This window comes from Prinia subflava, chromosome 16, assembly GCF_021018805.1.
Source record: "Prinia subflava isolate CZ2003 ecotype Zambia chromosome 16, Cam_Psub_1.2, whole genome shotgun sequence".
Classification (NCBI taxonomy): Eukaryota; Metazoa; Chordata; class Aves; order Passeriformes; family Cisticolidae; genus Prinia; species Prinia subflava.
The window spans coordinates 15,149,717-15,164,384 of record NC_086262.1 but is presented as its reverse complement, the minus strand read 5'-3'; the positions used below and the strand labels follow the sequence as shown (position 1 = coordinate 15,164,384).

Here is a 14,668-nt window from a genome sequence, read left to right as displayed (position 1 = left end):
GGGAGCAGGAGGTGGGAAGGGGACTCTTGGCTGTGCTGGGGGAAAGGATTTTAATTTGGACTTTCTTCCAAGCAAAGGGTAATCGGGGCAAATAAAGCAAAAAAAGGCAACAGAAAGACTCTGGTAGTAACGGGAGGAAAGGCAGGGAGGACAGGTAGAGGCACTTGCTGGGAAGGCTGGAAAACAAAGGGTAAATGGGGTGTGTTGGTAAATGAGGATCAAGGCCAATTCATGTTATTTTAAAATGTATGGAAGGAAAAGGAGCCAGAAGCAAAAATTAGTTCAATCAAATGAGAGATAAAACAATAAAATAAAGTCATGCAAGTGTTTCCCCAGCCTCTCACACCTAGGGGACACTCCCAGCATCAGCAGCAGCACTTCACCAAACTTCACAGAACCCCCTGAAAATCAGATCCTTCTCCAAGGAGGGAGGTTCTGCGACAGCTCCTGGTCAAACACAGCAAATATTTGTTATAGAATACAAATCATCCCCTATGAACTCGTGCAAAAACAGCACCTTGCTTTACAAGCTCTCCTTAAACCCTATTTTGTATTTTGCTTTTGTATCAGGCTGCTGAGAGTTTTGAGAATAAGTAAGAAACCACAGAACTTCTTCTTTGGCCTGTGTACTTTTTAAGAAATGAAGTAACCCCTAAAAAATCAGGCATTAGGAAATTTTCTCAAGGGAGCTCAGACAGGTTGGAGGCAGCCAGGATCCCTGTTTGTTTCAGACCTGCTTCTTCAGTGACCCCAGGGGCAGCCAGGGAGGGAATCCTGGACATTCCCAGAGCTCCTGCACCAGCTCCAGTCCAGGACTGGTCATGCTGGTGTTGCTCGAGGCAGAAGTGACCATGTAGATTTGTTTCTTCATTTCAAAATGACTCTGCTGACAGAGGCAAAAGCAAAGGGCTGCCAGGAGCAGCTGCACCCATCATCACCTCACTGCTGAAATGGTTCATTTTGCTCCAAAAAACAGATACCAGCAGTGAGGCTTTGAGAAGTACTCCATAGCTTGGAAGGAAAAAAAAGACAAAAAAAAGAAAGAACAACAATAAAAACATATTGCAAACTAATATCACTATGCTGTTACACCAAGGCAAAAAGTAATCTTTTAAATAAAAGTCATCAGAAGGTCGAGCTTTACACATTTAAAGCAGAGAGTGGCTGTTCCCAAACTGCTTTTACTGCTTTCAAATCCTTGTTTAGAGCAAGGGCTCAGTGGTCTCTAGTAAGGAGGATTTCCTCTGCGTCTAACAGAAATTCCCACCTGCCTCATGGGTGTGATCCCAAAAAAGGGCAAATGGGAAAATAAAGGAACCATCCTTCCCTTTAACACAATCAATACAACTGCCAAAAAACAGCATGTATTTAATAAATGCAATGTAGATTGCTTTATTTGACCTTCTGTTCACAAAATAATTTTATTATATGTATGAAAGCAGCATACAGGCAATAAAATTATGAAAACATTCACAATACATAAATACACAGACCTGATGCAGGATGTATATAGTTTGTTAGACTTAATTTTTTTTTCTCTCAGTTCTCCTTTCCTGACAACACTTTTTTTTTTGATATATGTTAAGAAAAAGTTGCTCCAAAGGGTATTTTGTCCCATTCAGAAAAGAAATGGATTTCTTTGAATGCTGCTGAATATTAACACCCAGTGTTCCTGTTGCTAATGCTCACTGATTGCTTTTGGCATTACAGAGGGAAAGCAGCAGGGAAAGACAGTGGAAAAGTAGCAGGATCTTTTTAATTAAACATTGGCAACTTTTTTGGAGTTCACAGGAGGATTTGGAGATGAAGGCTGCAGTTCCACCCCTATTTAGAAATGTTTTAATCCAAAATGGTGATGAGGCCACTACTCCTTATTGATTGGAGTATTGACATGGCAATCACTGAACTGTAAAGTCCTCCCAGCTCCCAGAGTAAAGCACCAGGGACCTCAGGTTTAAATTCTGACTGTGACAGAGGAGCAGACAGACAGCAGGGCCCAGGTGGGTAACAAGGACCTTCCTGCCATTATAACCCAGTGTGTTTGTTCAGAAAAGATATCCAAGACTTGAAATAAGAAAAGTCTGAGAAAGCTGTTTATCTTACATAAATACAAAACACTATATACTAAGAATTGTCATCTAAGAAGCTTTCCTTCCCAAATCGGATTCTTCTTAAGGTTGTTGTCATATTTAAGGTATTTACAGATCCACAAACTCGACATTCTAGCAGTCTCTGTAACATGAAACTTTTTAAAAATAAATAGCAGCAATTTCTTTTATTTCTATAAGGGAAGAGAATTTGCAACTCAGTCAACTCTGGTCCTATCTTTTGAAAGAAATCCCGCCTAAAAATAAAAAAAAGCCCACAACCAAACGAACTCCACACAGCATCAGTTCTGTTGATTCCTTCATTTCTTGCTGAGCTTTTAAACATTCCTCCACTCCCCTCACCAGCTCTTCAAACTATCAGAGCTTGTAATAAAGTGCTGACTGGTTGACTGGTCAAAATGCAGTTATAACACTCCAAAAATATCCCATTATTTAAACATCTTAAATAACATAAATAAAGCTAGATCTGTTATAACATATGAAAAATATCAATTTAAAACAATAAATAAATAAAACCAGTATCAACATATTACCTCCCAAAGCTTTAAAAATAACCATTCTCATTATAAGGCTCAATTATTTGTCAGAAATAATTTTAAGAAGGCATCTACCTACCTTTACAATCCCTCAGTCTTTAATTAGGACCTGTTAACACCCACTATCACAAGACACAGCAATCTTTTAACTTCTAGTAAACATTAATCTTTAAATACTCAACATTTATCTTCTGCCTCACTTTTAGCTAGAAGTTGGTTTCTCTGTACAGAGAAGAAGCAACATTTTCTTTGTAACTGCACTGTATCTAAAATTGTAGATTTTCCTCAGTATGAACAGTGCAGTTTAATATCCTTTTTTATAACCAATTTCCAGTATCTTTTTCTGTTTATTGTTGGAATAGTTAAATTTGCTCTGAATGCCAGGCAAATTAATTCTGGGCTTGGTGTAAACGTGCATTTTTCTCCCTTAGAGCTTAGGTCTTACCAAAAAAATCTCGTATATCTTTTTTTTCCCAAAAAGATTATTACAATATACACCATTAGGTCTTGCTGAGTAAACCTTACTGTTCAGGTTTTATGCTGCCCATTCTGTGTGATGGGATTGATCTTTTCCAAAGAAACATCAGCTTCATAATCCAAGATACCCGACAGTGCTGGAGACATTTTCTCCAAGGTCTTTGACAGTTCACCCTCGTCTTCCTTTTTAAGAGGTTCTTCTTCCGGGCAGATGATTGAGTGTGGAATCAGATAAACCAGATTAGACTCTTTGGGGCTGGACCCTTTGGGCTCGTGTTGGCTGGAAAACACCACTGCCCCGTTGTTGTTAATGCTGACAGTCTCGATGGCATTGCCAGACAAGGGGCAGAGCCTGTAGCAGCCCAGCAGGGTGGAGAATGCCTTGCGGAAATCAGCGTTGAAGGCATAAATGATGGGGTTGAGGGAAGAATTCGCCCATCCAAACCATATAAAAACATCGAAGGTGGTGGAATTAATGCAGAAAGCCTCTGCTCCCATGGACGACTGGGTGGGCTCGCAGAAGGGGATCATGCAGTTCAACACAAAAAATGGCAACCAGCAGCACACAAACACCCCCATGATCACCGAGAGTGTCTTTAACACCTTTGTTTCCCTCTTGAAGGACATTTTGAAGTTGCTCTCTGGCTGCTGGCAGTCCATGCTGCTCCTGTTGCCCCCCTGGCAGTTCTTGGCGTGCACTGCTGCTCTCTCCAGAGCCGAGATGCGCCGGATTTGCTTCTGGGCAATCCGGTATATCCTGGTGTAGGTCACTATCATGATGGCCACGGGGATGTAGAAGCTAATTAAAGAAGAGGAGATGGCATACATCCTGTTTAGGCTAGAATCACAGTTGTCCGTGCTTACACCTTGCAAGCTGGCATTGAAGTCCAAAAAGCTCGTGGTTGTAGCCTTGTGCCAGTTCAGCTGCACTGGGATGAAGGAGATCAACACGGACAAAGTCCACGCCACGCTGATCATGATGAAGGCTGCCTTGGGGGTCATCTTCCTCTCATACCTAAATGGGCTGGAGATGGCCCAGTATCTGTCCACACTAATGACACAGAGGTTTAAGATGGAGGCTGTTGAGCACATAATATCAAAGGCCACCCAAATGTTGCAAAATGAACCAAAAGGCCAGAAACCAGCGATCTCGGCCACAGCTTTCCAAGGCATGACCAGAACTGCCACTAAGAGATCTGACACAGCCAAGGAGATGACAAAGAAGTTGGTCACCTTGGACCTGAGGTGGCGAAACCTAATGACAGCTGCGCAGACCAGCGTGTTCCCCAGCAGCGTGGAGAGGATCAGGAGCGAGAGGAAGCAGCCCGTGAGGATCCGAAAGGAAGAGGAGTCCCTTTCCACCAGCAACCCTTCCCCGTCCATAGTGGTGTCGTTCCAAGTCATAGTTTCTCCTGAGGGAAAATCATATCATGATTTTCATGACGACATCAACTCCTCTCCTTGCAGAGATCAGAGACATCAGACGTCCATTAGTTACTCATCACCAAACCGACCAAAGGTCTTTTCCTACAGTCCCTTCGCCCCCGGATGGACCTCACCCTCTTTGAATCACCCTGAACAACATCCTGAAAGCTCTGTGAGCAGGAACTGAAAATGCACAAACACAATCCACCCTACAAACAGGGGTTTTTTAGCAATCCCTTCGGAAACACACTGCACCACCCCAGCATGGAGCAGCCTAACTCAGACAGCTCACCTGTAAATGTTCTGCTGCCGTCCTCTGCAAACACACCCCACACACAGCAAAGCAATCACTTTTCCATGCTTGCATCTATTCCCACTTAAATAGACTATTGATCGAGTGTTTCCCGTGTCCACTGCACCAGCCCTTCATATTTACTGAAGCGTATTAGACAAGATGCCTTTTCTCTACTTCCCTAAATGTCTCACTGATGAAACACTCCATCCTTCCTCCTCGGTACATTCCTGCTACAAAATGCACCGGTCCTCTGTTTCTTGGCAGTCTCAGAAAGCAAATCTTCACTTTGTTTCAAACTGTTCTACATTTCCAAGACAAAATAAATAAACATACACTAGGTGTGTTTTAAAGATTCTCAGCAAGAAGTAGCCCAGGTTATTCAGTTTGACTTAAATAAGAAATGCTGGCTCCTACCTTTCACCTCTGATTCCCTGTTTGCTCTGGGATGCAGGGCCGTCTCTCCTCCTGTTTTAGTTTTGGAATTGCATAGCAAACCTTATATACAAAACCAACACAGGAACACTGCATTGCATCGTGTATGTGGGGTTTTTTCCCTGAAAGAGTAAATTGGCAGGGGAGAAGTGAGAGTTGGACCAGCAGGAGTTAGTTTTCAAGGGAGCAGCAGGTCTGTGCCGTCGGACCGTGCGTGACGGACCCTGCTGGTGTCCCCAGCTCCCTCCATCCCACGGCCCCTGCTGATCACTCTGCAAACTTTGTCGGCCGGATCAGTCCCAGTCGCACTTTGTACATCCCGCTGAGGCGGCACATCAGGGCAAACCATCCCAGGCAAAAGGCACGGTATTCCCAACACTGGCAAGAGCCGATTAGCAGGGGTTTTTTTTCCCTCGGTCGTTTGCCGGATGAAGAAAGAGGCGAGAGGAGGAGAAGGACCCGAGCGACCTTCCCTCGGCCGCCACGCCGGCGATGCCCGCAGTGGGTTCCTCTTCCAGCAGGAACAAGTCGCTTTACCACTCCGCTGCCAGGTTATAGCTCTCCATAACTACTCCGGAATAATCCCACCTCCTGCTCAGCGGGGCTGCGCTCCAGGGATCGAGTCCAGCTCTTACCATGCTTTTTCCCTCTCGGAAAGGCGCAGGCGGAGGCAGCTCCTCACACGCTCCCGCTGCCCGCCCCGGGCCGCGCATCTCCCGGCTTCCTTCTGCCCGGGGCAGGGCTCGGCAGCATGGCCCCTCCAGGAACGCTCTGTCTGCCCGGCGACTCCTTCCTAAAGGATTAAGACAAGGGAATGACAGCCATGTAGGCACGCAGCGGGCAAAAAGCCACCCCCCTTCGCCTCCTCTAACATCTTCGCTCGGGCGCCGCTTCTTCTGGGCAGCTTTCCCTGCTTTCCTGGGGAACAGCGTCCCGGGGAAAAGGCAGAGCGGGCTCCGGGCGCGGCTCTCGTGGAGTTTAGCGCAGACGGGATGACTTTGCCCGGGCTGCGGGACGCTCGGGGGCCGGTGCGGACAGTGAGTAGCGGCCCCGCGCCTCCGCGGCGGGCGATGCTCGGAGGGGCGGCGGTGAGAGGCGCCCGGGGCAGCGGCGATAGCCCGGAGCACGCTCGGGAGTGCGGGGCCGGGGGCTCGGCCGGGGCAGCGCTCCGTGCGCGCCGCCCCCCGCCTGGCGCAGCCCCGGCGCAGCCGCGGCCGCCGGGCTCCCTCTCCTGGGCACGGACGGGGGACAGCGGCCGCGCTCGTCCCGCACCGCTGCCAGCCCCGCTCACACCGCTCCCAGCATCGGCATCCCGCGGGCAGGGAGCGGGGAAAAGCCACGGACAGGTTCCGTGTCCCGCCTGAATCGTGCGGGCTCAGGCGAGGGCACGGAGAGGGACAAACCCTGCGGAGCCGCCGCAGCCCCGAGGGCAGGGAAAACTCGTCCGAGCAGAGCCGCAGCTCCCCAAAAACCTCTTGGCAAACACCCACATCCCTCCCGTTCGGTAGTGGGCACCAAAACCGGAGTGGTTGTTCCTGAAATTATTCTTTCTACGAATCTTTTCTTGCTTACCTTAGCTGCAACAGGCAGGGAAAGATGAACATGTTGATTTGCAACCTTTGCATAGGAATCTTACCCCCCAAAAAATCAGAAAATAAATATAAAAGACATCACAGGGAGGTTTAAAAACCTCCTAGAAGAACAAATACTCATAGTAAGTTGTCAACATAAATTCTGTGGGGTCCAGCAGTTGTGAAGTTGCTTTTGAGCCATCTATAATTTCTCATAATGTCACTTAAAGCAGAGACAGTGCTTAGCTAACCTTGACTAGTTAACTGAAACACTTGTTTTTCCTTTCCCCTTCTCTTTCTTTTTTTATAAATTTTAACTGCTTCTCAACAAGTTCTCATCCCGCCCTCCCCTTGCTTATTATCCTGTCCTTTAATCATCATTCATCCCCAGAGGAGGGTGAAAATAGACAAGAAAATGAATCCTGTGCTGTTTGGTAATCGAGATCTCTAATGAAACTCACTGTGAGCTTTCTTTTTCTATTTTCAAGATCCTTTTGTCTATTGTCTCCTGTTCTTAAAGCTCCACACAGGTGAAGTTTAGTGCATGATAAGTGCTTGCTGCAAAGGTAGCACATTCCTGTTTTTCCATAGAAACCCTGGGCTGAGGGGAACATTGCCTGCAGAAGAAGCCACTGAGCACACCTAGTTTATTTGCAATAACCTCCAGAGGCTCTCCTAAAATGACTTTCAACCACAGCCATCCTCCTTTATTCCAGGAGAAACCACGACTTGCAATCGCCCAAAAAGCAAAATTTTTGAGGCATATTGGAGAGAAATACTGAGGTACAGAGGAGAGAGAAGTCTGCTCTCAAGCACCTGCTTGTCAGCTGATGCAGTGAACTCTTCATTTTTACCAGGGAGTGGCCTTTCCTGGGGGAGAGGCTGGATTCAGCATTGGAAGAACATAATGCTGCTGCTATGAGTGAGGGCTTCACTTGAATCTGACATTAAAAAAAGCCTTTGGAGTAGTTTGTAAGACTCTCACAGCCCTTATTTTGTGGCAATTCAAGCATCAGTTTCAGAAGCCAGAACCTCTCTCCTGTCTTTTCCCCAAGTTTGTGTGACCAGTCCAGGAATGAACGTGCACAGCCCCTTCAGCAGTTTCAAACACCAGCAGTCCCTCCAGGGCACCCTGCTGTACTCATTTGTCACTTCTGCTAATTTATGAGCTTTTAAAACTTTCACAACTTAACAGTCATACCCAGGTGAAGAACAAAAGCGAAATCCACTAAACCCCTATTATTATTTAGGCACATTTAATGCTGAGATTAGGCAGCAGATTGCCACAACTCTGGGTGCCATTCACACGAGTGCTTGGTCATTTTTCCTTTTGCTGCTCCCCGACCAAGCTGTCCCCAGCCAGTGTGAACAGAATCAGCTCTGGTCCAGCTCTGGGCTTGCCTGAAACTGTCAGTAGCAGGAGGATGGTGCAGGTGTTTCCTGGAGATTAAGAAACAAGCACAGAGCTTGTTAAATTCTCCCTGGGTACCCACATAAAACAGCTGCTTAACTTTATTTAATGGTTTTCAATCACTACCTACTGCTGCTGGAATCAAAGCAATGGCCAGCAAAGGAAAGCTCTTTACTCCCACCTGCTCCTCGCAGGAGATGCTGGTTGGAGAAGGCCCTACTTGGTCCATATGAAGACTTAAAAATATAAATACTGAGCAGAACTTTGATCCAAATGATCTTAATTCAAGCAGAAATCAGCTACTGGAAGACCAAGTCCAAGCTGAACAAAGTCCAGATCTTGCATTCAGAGATGAACATTCTTTACCCCAAATAGTGCACACACAAGATCTGGAGAAAGGTTAGGAGAATTTACAAAATACGTTGTTGTATGTGGATACAAATTGTACTCACATCACCCTCAGGAGGACTTTTTTGTGTCTGCAGGTATGAGATTTACTAAACATGAAAGCAGCTGAGGCATATTATTAGAAATAATATCTAAAAGAGCTGTTAGATTTGTAAATCACTGATTATACTAATGAGCCAAGATAAATTTAGCCTCAATGTAACCTTCTTGGAAAAGTCAAGGGTTCCTGGAAATCAAACAGCTCTGAAGTCTTTTAAAAATCAGTGAAGCACATTGTTTAAATTGATATTGTCACATTGTGCATTCCATGAGGAAAACCACACTGGTGACTCCAAAATCACAGAGCAAAGAGTGGCAGCAGAAAAAAAACCACTGCTAACATCTCCAAGGATCTCAAGCTCACTCTTGAATGATAAAGATCCATCAGCAGGGAGAAAGGATCAGTGAGAGAAATGATTTCTAGTCCCCAAAGGCAGACAACAAGAGGCTTAAATATTCAGTATTTGAGTGTGGGCACTGTAGATTATAGTCACTGCAGCTGGCCCTCAGTGCCTGGCAGATTCAGCAGGGCTGATCTCAAAAAGCACATCAGTGCCCTTGTGCATTTTGACTTGTGAACTGTTTTTCCAACAGCAGCCACAGAGCATCCCTGAGTATCAGGTCACTCGTGAAGGATGTGAGGAAATTTAAACACTGGCAGGGAAAAGGAAAAATCAAAAAAGCCCAGAGAGAAACACCATGTGTTAATTTAAATGACTCATTTGAGGGGGCTCTTTCAGGCTGGACACAGAGGGTGGTGCAGGAGGGTATAAATGGCAAGGATTTACTGATCTCCCCTCTCAGGCACTGATGCATCAGCACAGCCTCACCCCCAGCCAGAAGAGCCCAACTCCACCCCTGGGCCACAGCACATGGAGCCTGCAGAAAGGATTTCTGCTCTGCAGGAGATGAGGCAGCAGCCTCTCAAAAGGCAGCAGCCTCTCAAAAGGCAGACTCGTGTCACCCACAGGCTTTAGGAGTGCTGGAAAACCATTCTCTGGTTGTTCCATCTCCCCCTCCCAGCCCCCTCCTGCTCAGAGCCTGGTCAGGCTCTGCTCCCCTTTGCCTCCCTCCTCAATGATCCCTCTCTGCATCTCCCCAGCAAGTTTCAGCTGGTTCAGGCCCCCAGACTTTCCAACAAAATGGCTCTTTTTGGAGACATGAGTAAGACAGGAAAGAAAGAGAAGCACCAAACCTGCTGCCAGGGATCCAAGCAGAAGCTGTCACCTGCACAGTCCCCAGCCCCAGGAGCTGTGGGTAATTTAAACTCAGTGTGATGCTGCCAATAACTCTGTTATTTAATCTGCAGAGCTCATGCAGTGACTTTTTATGGGGTTTTTCCAGTTCTACCCACTCACTCCCACAGGATCAGAGGAAGAAAATTTTCCCATAAGGAATACTTGGAGTGACCTTCCTCTTGCAGCTTGACCTGCTCTGACAATCCAAAGGCCATTTACTGGATCTTAAATCACCCTGGAAATTGCTCAAGCAGAGAAACCTAAAATTTCCCCCCTTTTCTTTCTGGGATTTCCATCTGCCAGAGATATGGGGCAGGAGAGGGATTACTGCCCTGCCAACATTTCCCTCCAGAGTGGGTAGAGAGCCAAATTGCAGAGGATGATGAGAATAAATTATAGCTGAGAGGAGAGCTCTAAGGAAAGGAAAATGCATCCTCCAACTGCCTCATCCCTGCGGCACAGCAGAACAGTGCCAGGAAATCCACAGCAAACTAACAAGACCCTTTCTTTAAAACCTAATCTACACCAACAAACAGAATATCTCGAAATTTCTGATCATTTCACTGACGAGTGCAGAGACTGGATGTACTCCTGAATTTTATATTCTAGTCCATGTATATAAAAAAAACTTAGCTGATTGCTAAGGGCCTACTATATGAAACGGCTCACAAAGTAGTAAGTCAGCACAAAAATACAGAGTGGGCCATTGCCTCCCAATTTAGGCTTTATTTGCATATGCATATTTTTTACTACTGTACAGCTTTAATTCTTTCACTCCACACTGGATGGACATTTTAGGCCCTCAGAAAAAAAACCCTGAATATGTGAATCAAAAGAAAAGTCACAGAGAAAATGACAGCACTTTTCATGTTAAAGATGGCTTTGACATATTAATTAGCATCTCAGAGATGAAATAAAGCCAGCAATATCGAATGATTCATTAGAATGAAATTAATCTGAGGAATAATTAATTCTGAGAGGATGGAAAAAAAGAATACAAATAGATATATTAGCAGCAAAACTCTTCACCGATGAGTGTGACAGTGATTTCTAGCAGCAGTGGATGAGACTGCAGATAATACAATTTTCTCAGCAGATGGCTTGGTAGGTGGCACTCTCCCTCCTAAGCTTCTCTTACAGATTTACTCCTGAGCTGTGTGCCAGCATCAAATAGATCCTTACCCATATTCCATCCCAGCCCCTGATTGATGGATAGAGAAGAAATGTTCAACAGAAGAACTGCTTAACAGCAGATTTGTTGGTTTTCTGGTGCAGGACATGTGATGATGAAGTGTGTGCTTGGTACCCACAGCAAGCAGACAACAGTTTGCCCTACCTTTGGTTATTAAATTCACATTATTACACATCCAGCGTGGTCAGACTCCACAGACCTGCCACTGGCAGGCTACAAATCCTTGAATTAAAAAATAACTAAACTAATACTTACCAAAAAATTAGAAGCATCACTTCTCTCTCGCAGTGAAGACTGGCAGCAGCATTTCAGAGCTGCACCACAGGGAGCCACGGGAGCCCAGGCCAGGCTCTCTGCAAGGGGAGCAGCCCCACAGCACCCACAGAGCACAGCAGGTCCAGCTACAGCAGACAGGGTCAGTCCAGCAATGAGCAGACCACTGCAAATGTGCCACTCCTGCAGCTCTGCTGTCTCAGGCAGCATTTTCCCATCTGCAGCTCCCCACACAACCCTGCTGGTGTTGCGATGTTCCAGTTCCACCTTCAGGTTCTGGGATTCAACTCCTCTCCAAGGCTGCTTGTCAAAGTCAGATCACACAGTCTGGGCTTGACAGCAGTCAGAAACTTCCCACCAAGGTCAGTAAAACACTGGAACAGTATTCCAAACAAGAATCTGTACCAAGGTCTAAGCCCTGGGCTGCTTCACTCCTCCTGATGTAACTTTCATTCACACTTCTGAAAAACCCGGTGATCCAAAGGCCCCAAACTATGATTTTATCCCAAATCCACTCTCACCTTTGTTCACCTGGACCTGTCCCAGCCTCCATGCCTGGCCCACCACATCAGGAAGAACTATTTCTCCCCCCTAACATGAGTAACTTCTCCCTCTTTGCATCCTGCTTTGATGTCCTTGGCTTTTCCCTGCCCTGTTGCTGAGACAGTCTCTGACAGGCTGTACTTTCCCAGGCTGGAAATGTTCCCTGAGTTTCATTATCCACTTGTCAACATCTGTCCCAAGGTCAGGGGCCTTCCAAGGCAGCCAGTTCTTCCTTCCCCCTTCCCACAAAGCTCCACCAAGACAGGCATCCAGAGTCTCTTCTCAGTCCCTCAAACCAGTCCTTTCCATTTAGGAGAGGTTAAAGTAGGGATGTCCTCGAGGTACAAATTCCATGGCAGTAGAAAGTTCCCTGGTGCTTTCTAGTAATTGTGTACTATTTATAGGAATCCCTTCTGCTTTCTGAAAGTTCCCTTCTGCTCTTTAGAAAAAATTTCCCACAGCTTTCTAAGGGCTGTGCATTTCCTTCTAGGATTTCTCCACTGCTTTATAGCAATTCCTCCTCACTTCATACAAAATTCCCTCCAGCTTCCTGGGAATTTGTAGGCAATTTTTTCAGAACTCACATTTTGCTTTCCTGGGGTTCTCCCACTTACTAAGAATTCAATTTTCCTTTCTAAGGATTTCCCATCATTTTTCCATGAGTTCCCTGTAGTTTTCTAAAGTTTTCCCATGTTTCTCTAGACATTTTCCACACCTTTGCAGGAATTTCCTGCCACTGTGAATCTCTCACTGCTCTCTGGGCACTCATGTCAGCTTTGAGGTGTATTCACCAGGCTGTGGCACAGTTCAAGGGTAGCTCCATGCTGGTTGTGCTGCTGCGTGTTGTGACGTGCCAAATGCTATTCCCAGTTGTCCTCTGGTGTCCTGTTTTGTCATATATGACAGATTTTGTCACTGCTGTGCTGACACACTTAGTTCTCATATTTTTAACTATTTTACTATTTTATAAAGACACAGAAAAGCTCAGGAAGTGAAAGTATTAATCAATATCTGGTCCCTAGACACTGATGAAAAAAAATTGTCAGGTCTGTTTGAAGTTGTGAGAGCCTGGGTGCTGTGGGGTGTTCCCACATCTCCTCTTGCTCCTACAGGTGTATTTTAATATCCCAGATAATTCTGCTGGTCAAGGGTCTTGCTGCCAACAGCAGCTGGCATGGCAGCAACAATCCCACATGAGACATTTATAAAATAGCCACATCATAGAGGAAATGGCTTCCTAATCCCCTTGAAAGGCTGGTTTATCCCTTTAAACACAGCTTTATGTCCCTTCTAAATGCAGATTGGCTTTTCATCTTCATTCCCTTCCATTCTTATCCAATATAACTGTGTATCTAGAGAAAGAGGAAAATTGAGTATGCATTAATTTAGCTTGGCACAGTAGAGCATGAGCAACCTAGAACTGAGTTCAAATATTACAGATGGAGCCAAAGCATTTAATAAGTGATTTTCTAAGTAACACTCTATCAGCTTACATAAGAGTTTCATTACAATTGATACTGCCAAAAAATGTGTTACTTGCCTATTTGATCAAACTTCCCAAGATAATAGTTTATTCCTTATCAGTTGAGACTGGGAAAACAGGGTGGTGGTTTTTGATGTAGTGACACAGACTTGCAGAAATCGCTGGCTCATTTCCAAAAACAATCCTTGAACTCCCTCAGACTGTACCAATGTGCCAGCCTGAAGTTTGGATCTTCTACGTAAAATTAATGTGTATATATTATGTCAGGACACCACGGGAAATGCTGGATATACCTGGTTCACCTCACCCAGCATTCTAAAACCCAGCACAGAGCCTTCACAGGCACCTCCCATCGAGTGCTAAAGAGAAATTCCCAGAAATGTTGCTGGTTTCTTCTGGCAAACCCCTGATATCAGCGAGCTTGGTGCCAAGGCCAGTTCCTTAGCATATTCCAGAGCCAGCAGCTGAAAACACCCCAGCTCCTTGCATGTGCCTTTGGGAACATCATCACATCATTACCCACTGCTCTACAACTACTTTTGTCACGGAGCAGAAAAGTCTTGACATCTCCCACGCCTGCCTTCACTCTGACTGCACTGTTTTCAACACAAGGTTTGAAATTCCTGGTCCTGCAGTGCCACTTACTGGACATTTCTGTTCATAAAAGCATGTGCAGCAGCTCTTCATTTACTCAGCTGATTCCCAGGGCTTATTTGAAATGGACAAAAACATAAAATACACCAATGTTCACTCAGGAACACGGGAAGGCAAATACAGTAAAGCTTATTTCTTAGATGAGGCAGTAATTGTGGAGGAACAGAAATCCTCCTTTTCTGGTCAGTATAGGGAAGAATTTGCCCTGTAATAATCTGGGAATTCTTCCAGATGGTAATATGCAGATGGTTAAATTCATCCCTAATTCAACAAATGCATATGGGAGTTTGCAGGATTTATTAATATATCCCTTGGGAAATAAGGCAACTGAAAGGAATGCTTCAAAAGGAGCTGGGATGGAGTTTATTTGATTAATCCAGATATACATTTGTAATAGAGCCAAAAGCATTTTAGTGTGAAAATTAGTGCAGGTGAAGAAAGACACGGAGTCAGAGGTCAGATTCTCTTTGTGACCACACATATTAACCCATTTGCCTTTCAGTTTGTAGCTCATGAGTAACTGGTGGTGATTGCTCAGAGCCATCTCGAGTCTTCTTCATGGCAAAATATCAGATTTGTTACT

The 14,668-nt window shown here is 45.3% G+C and overlaps 2 protein-coding genes across 2 annotated transcripts in view; one reads left to right on the top strand and one right to left on the bottom strand.

Moving 5' to 3' along the window:
• The window catches only part of SFXN1 (sideroflexin 1), a 36,576-nt gene that overhangs the window by 66 nt on the left and 21,842 nt on the right, over positions 1-14,668 (top strand). The gene's annotated exons all lie outside the window — the stretch shown is intronic.
• On the bottom strand, positions 6-5,388 carry DRD1 (dopamine receptor D1). Its single transcript, XM_063413272.1, has 2 exons — positions 5,256-5,388; positions 6-4,533 (listed from the first exon to the last, which is right to left on the bottom strand). The coding sequence occupies exon 2, from the start codon at positions 4,523-4,525 to the stop codon at positions 3,173-3,175; it is 1,353 nt and encodes a 450-aa protein (XP_063269342.1). The 5' UTR covers positions 4,526-4,533; positions 5,256-5,388; the 3' UTR covers positions 6-3,172.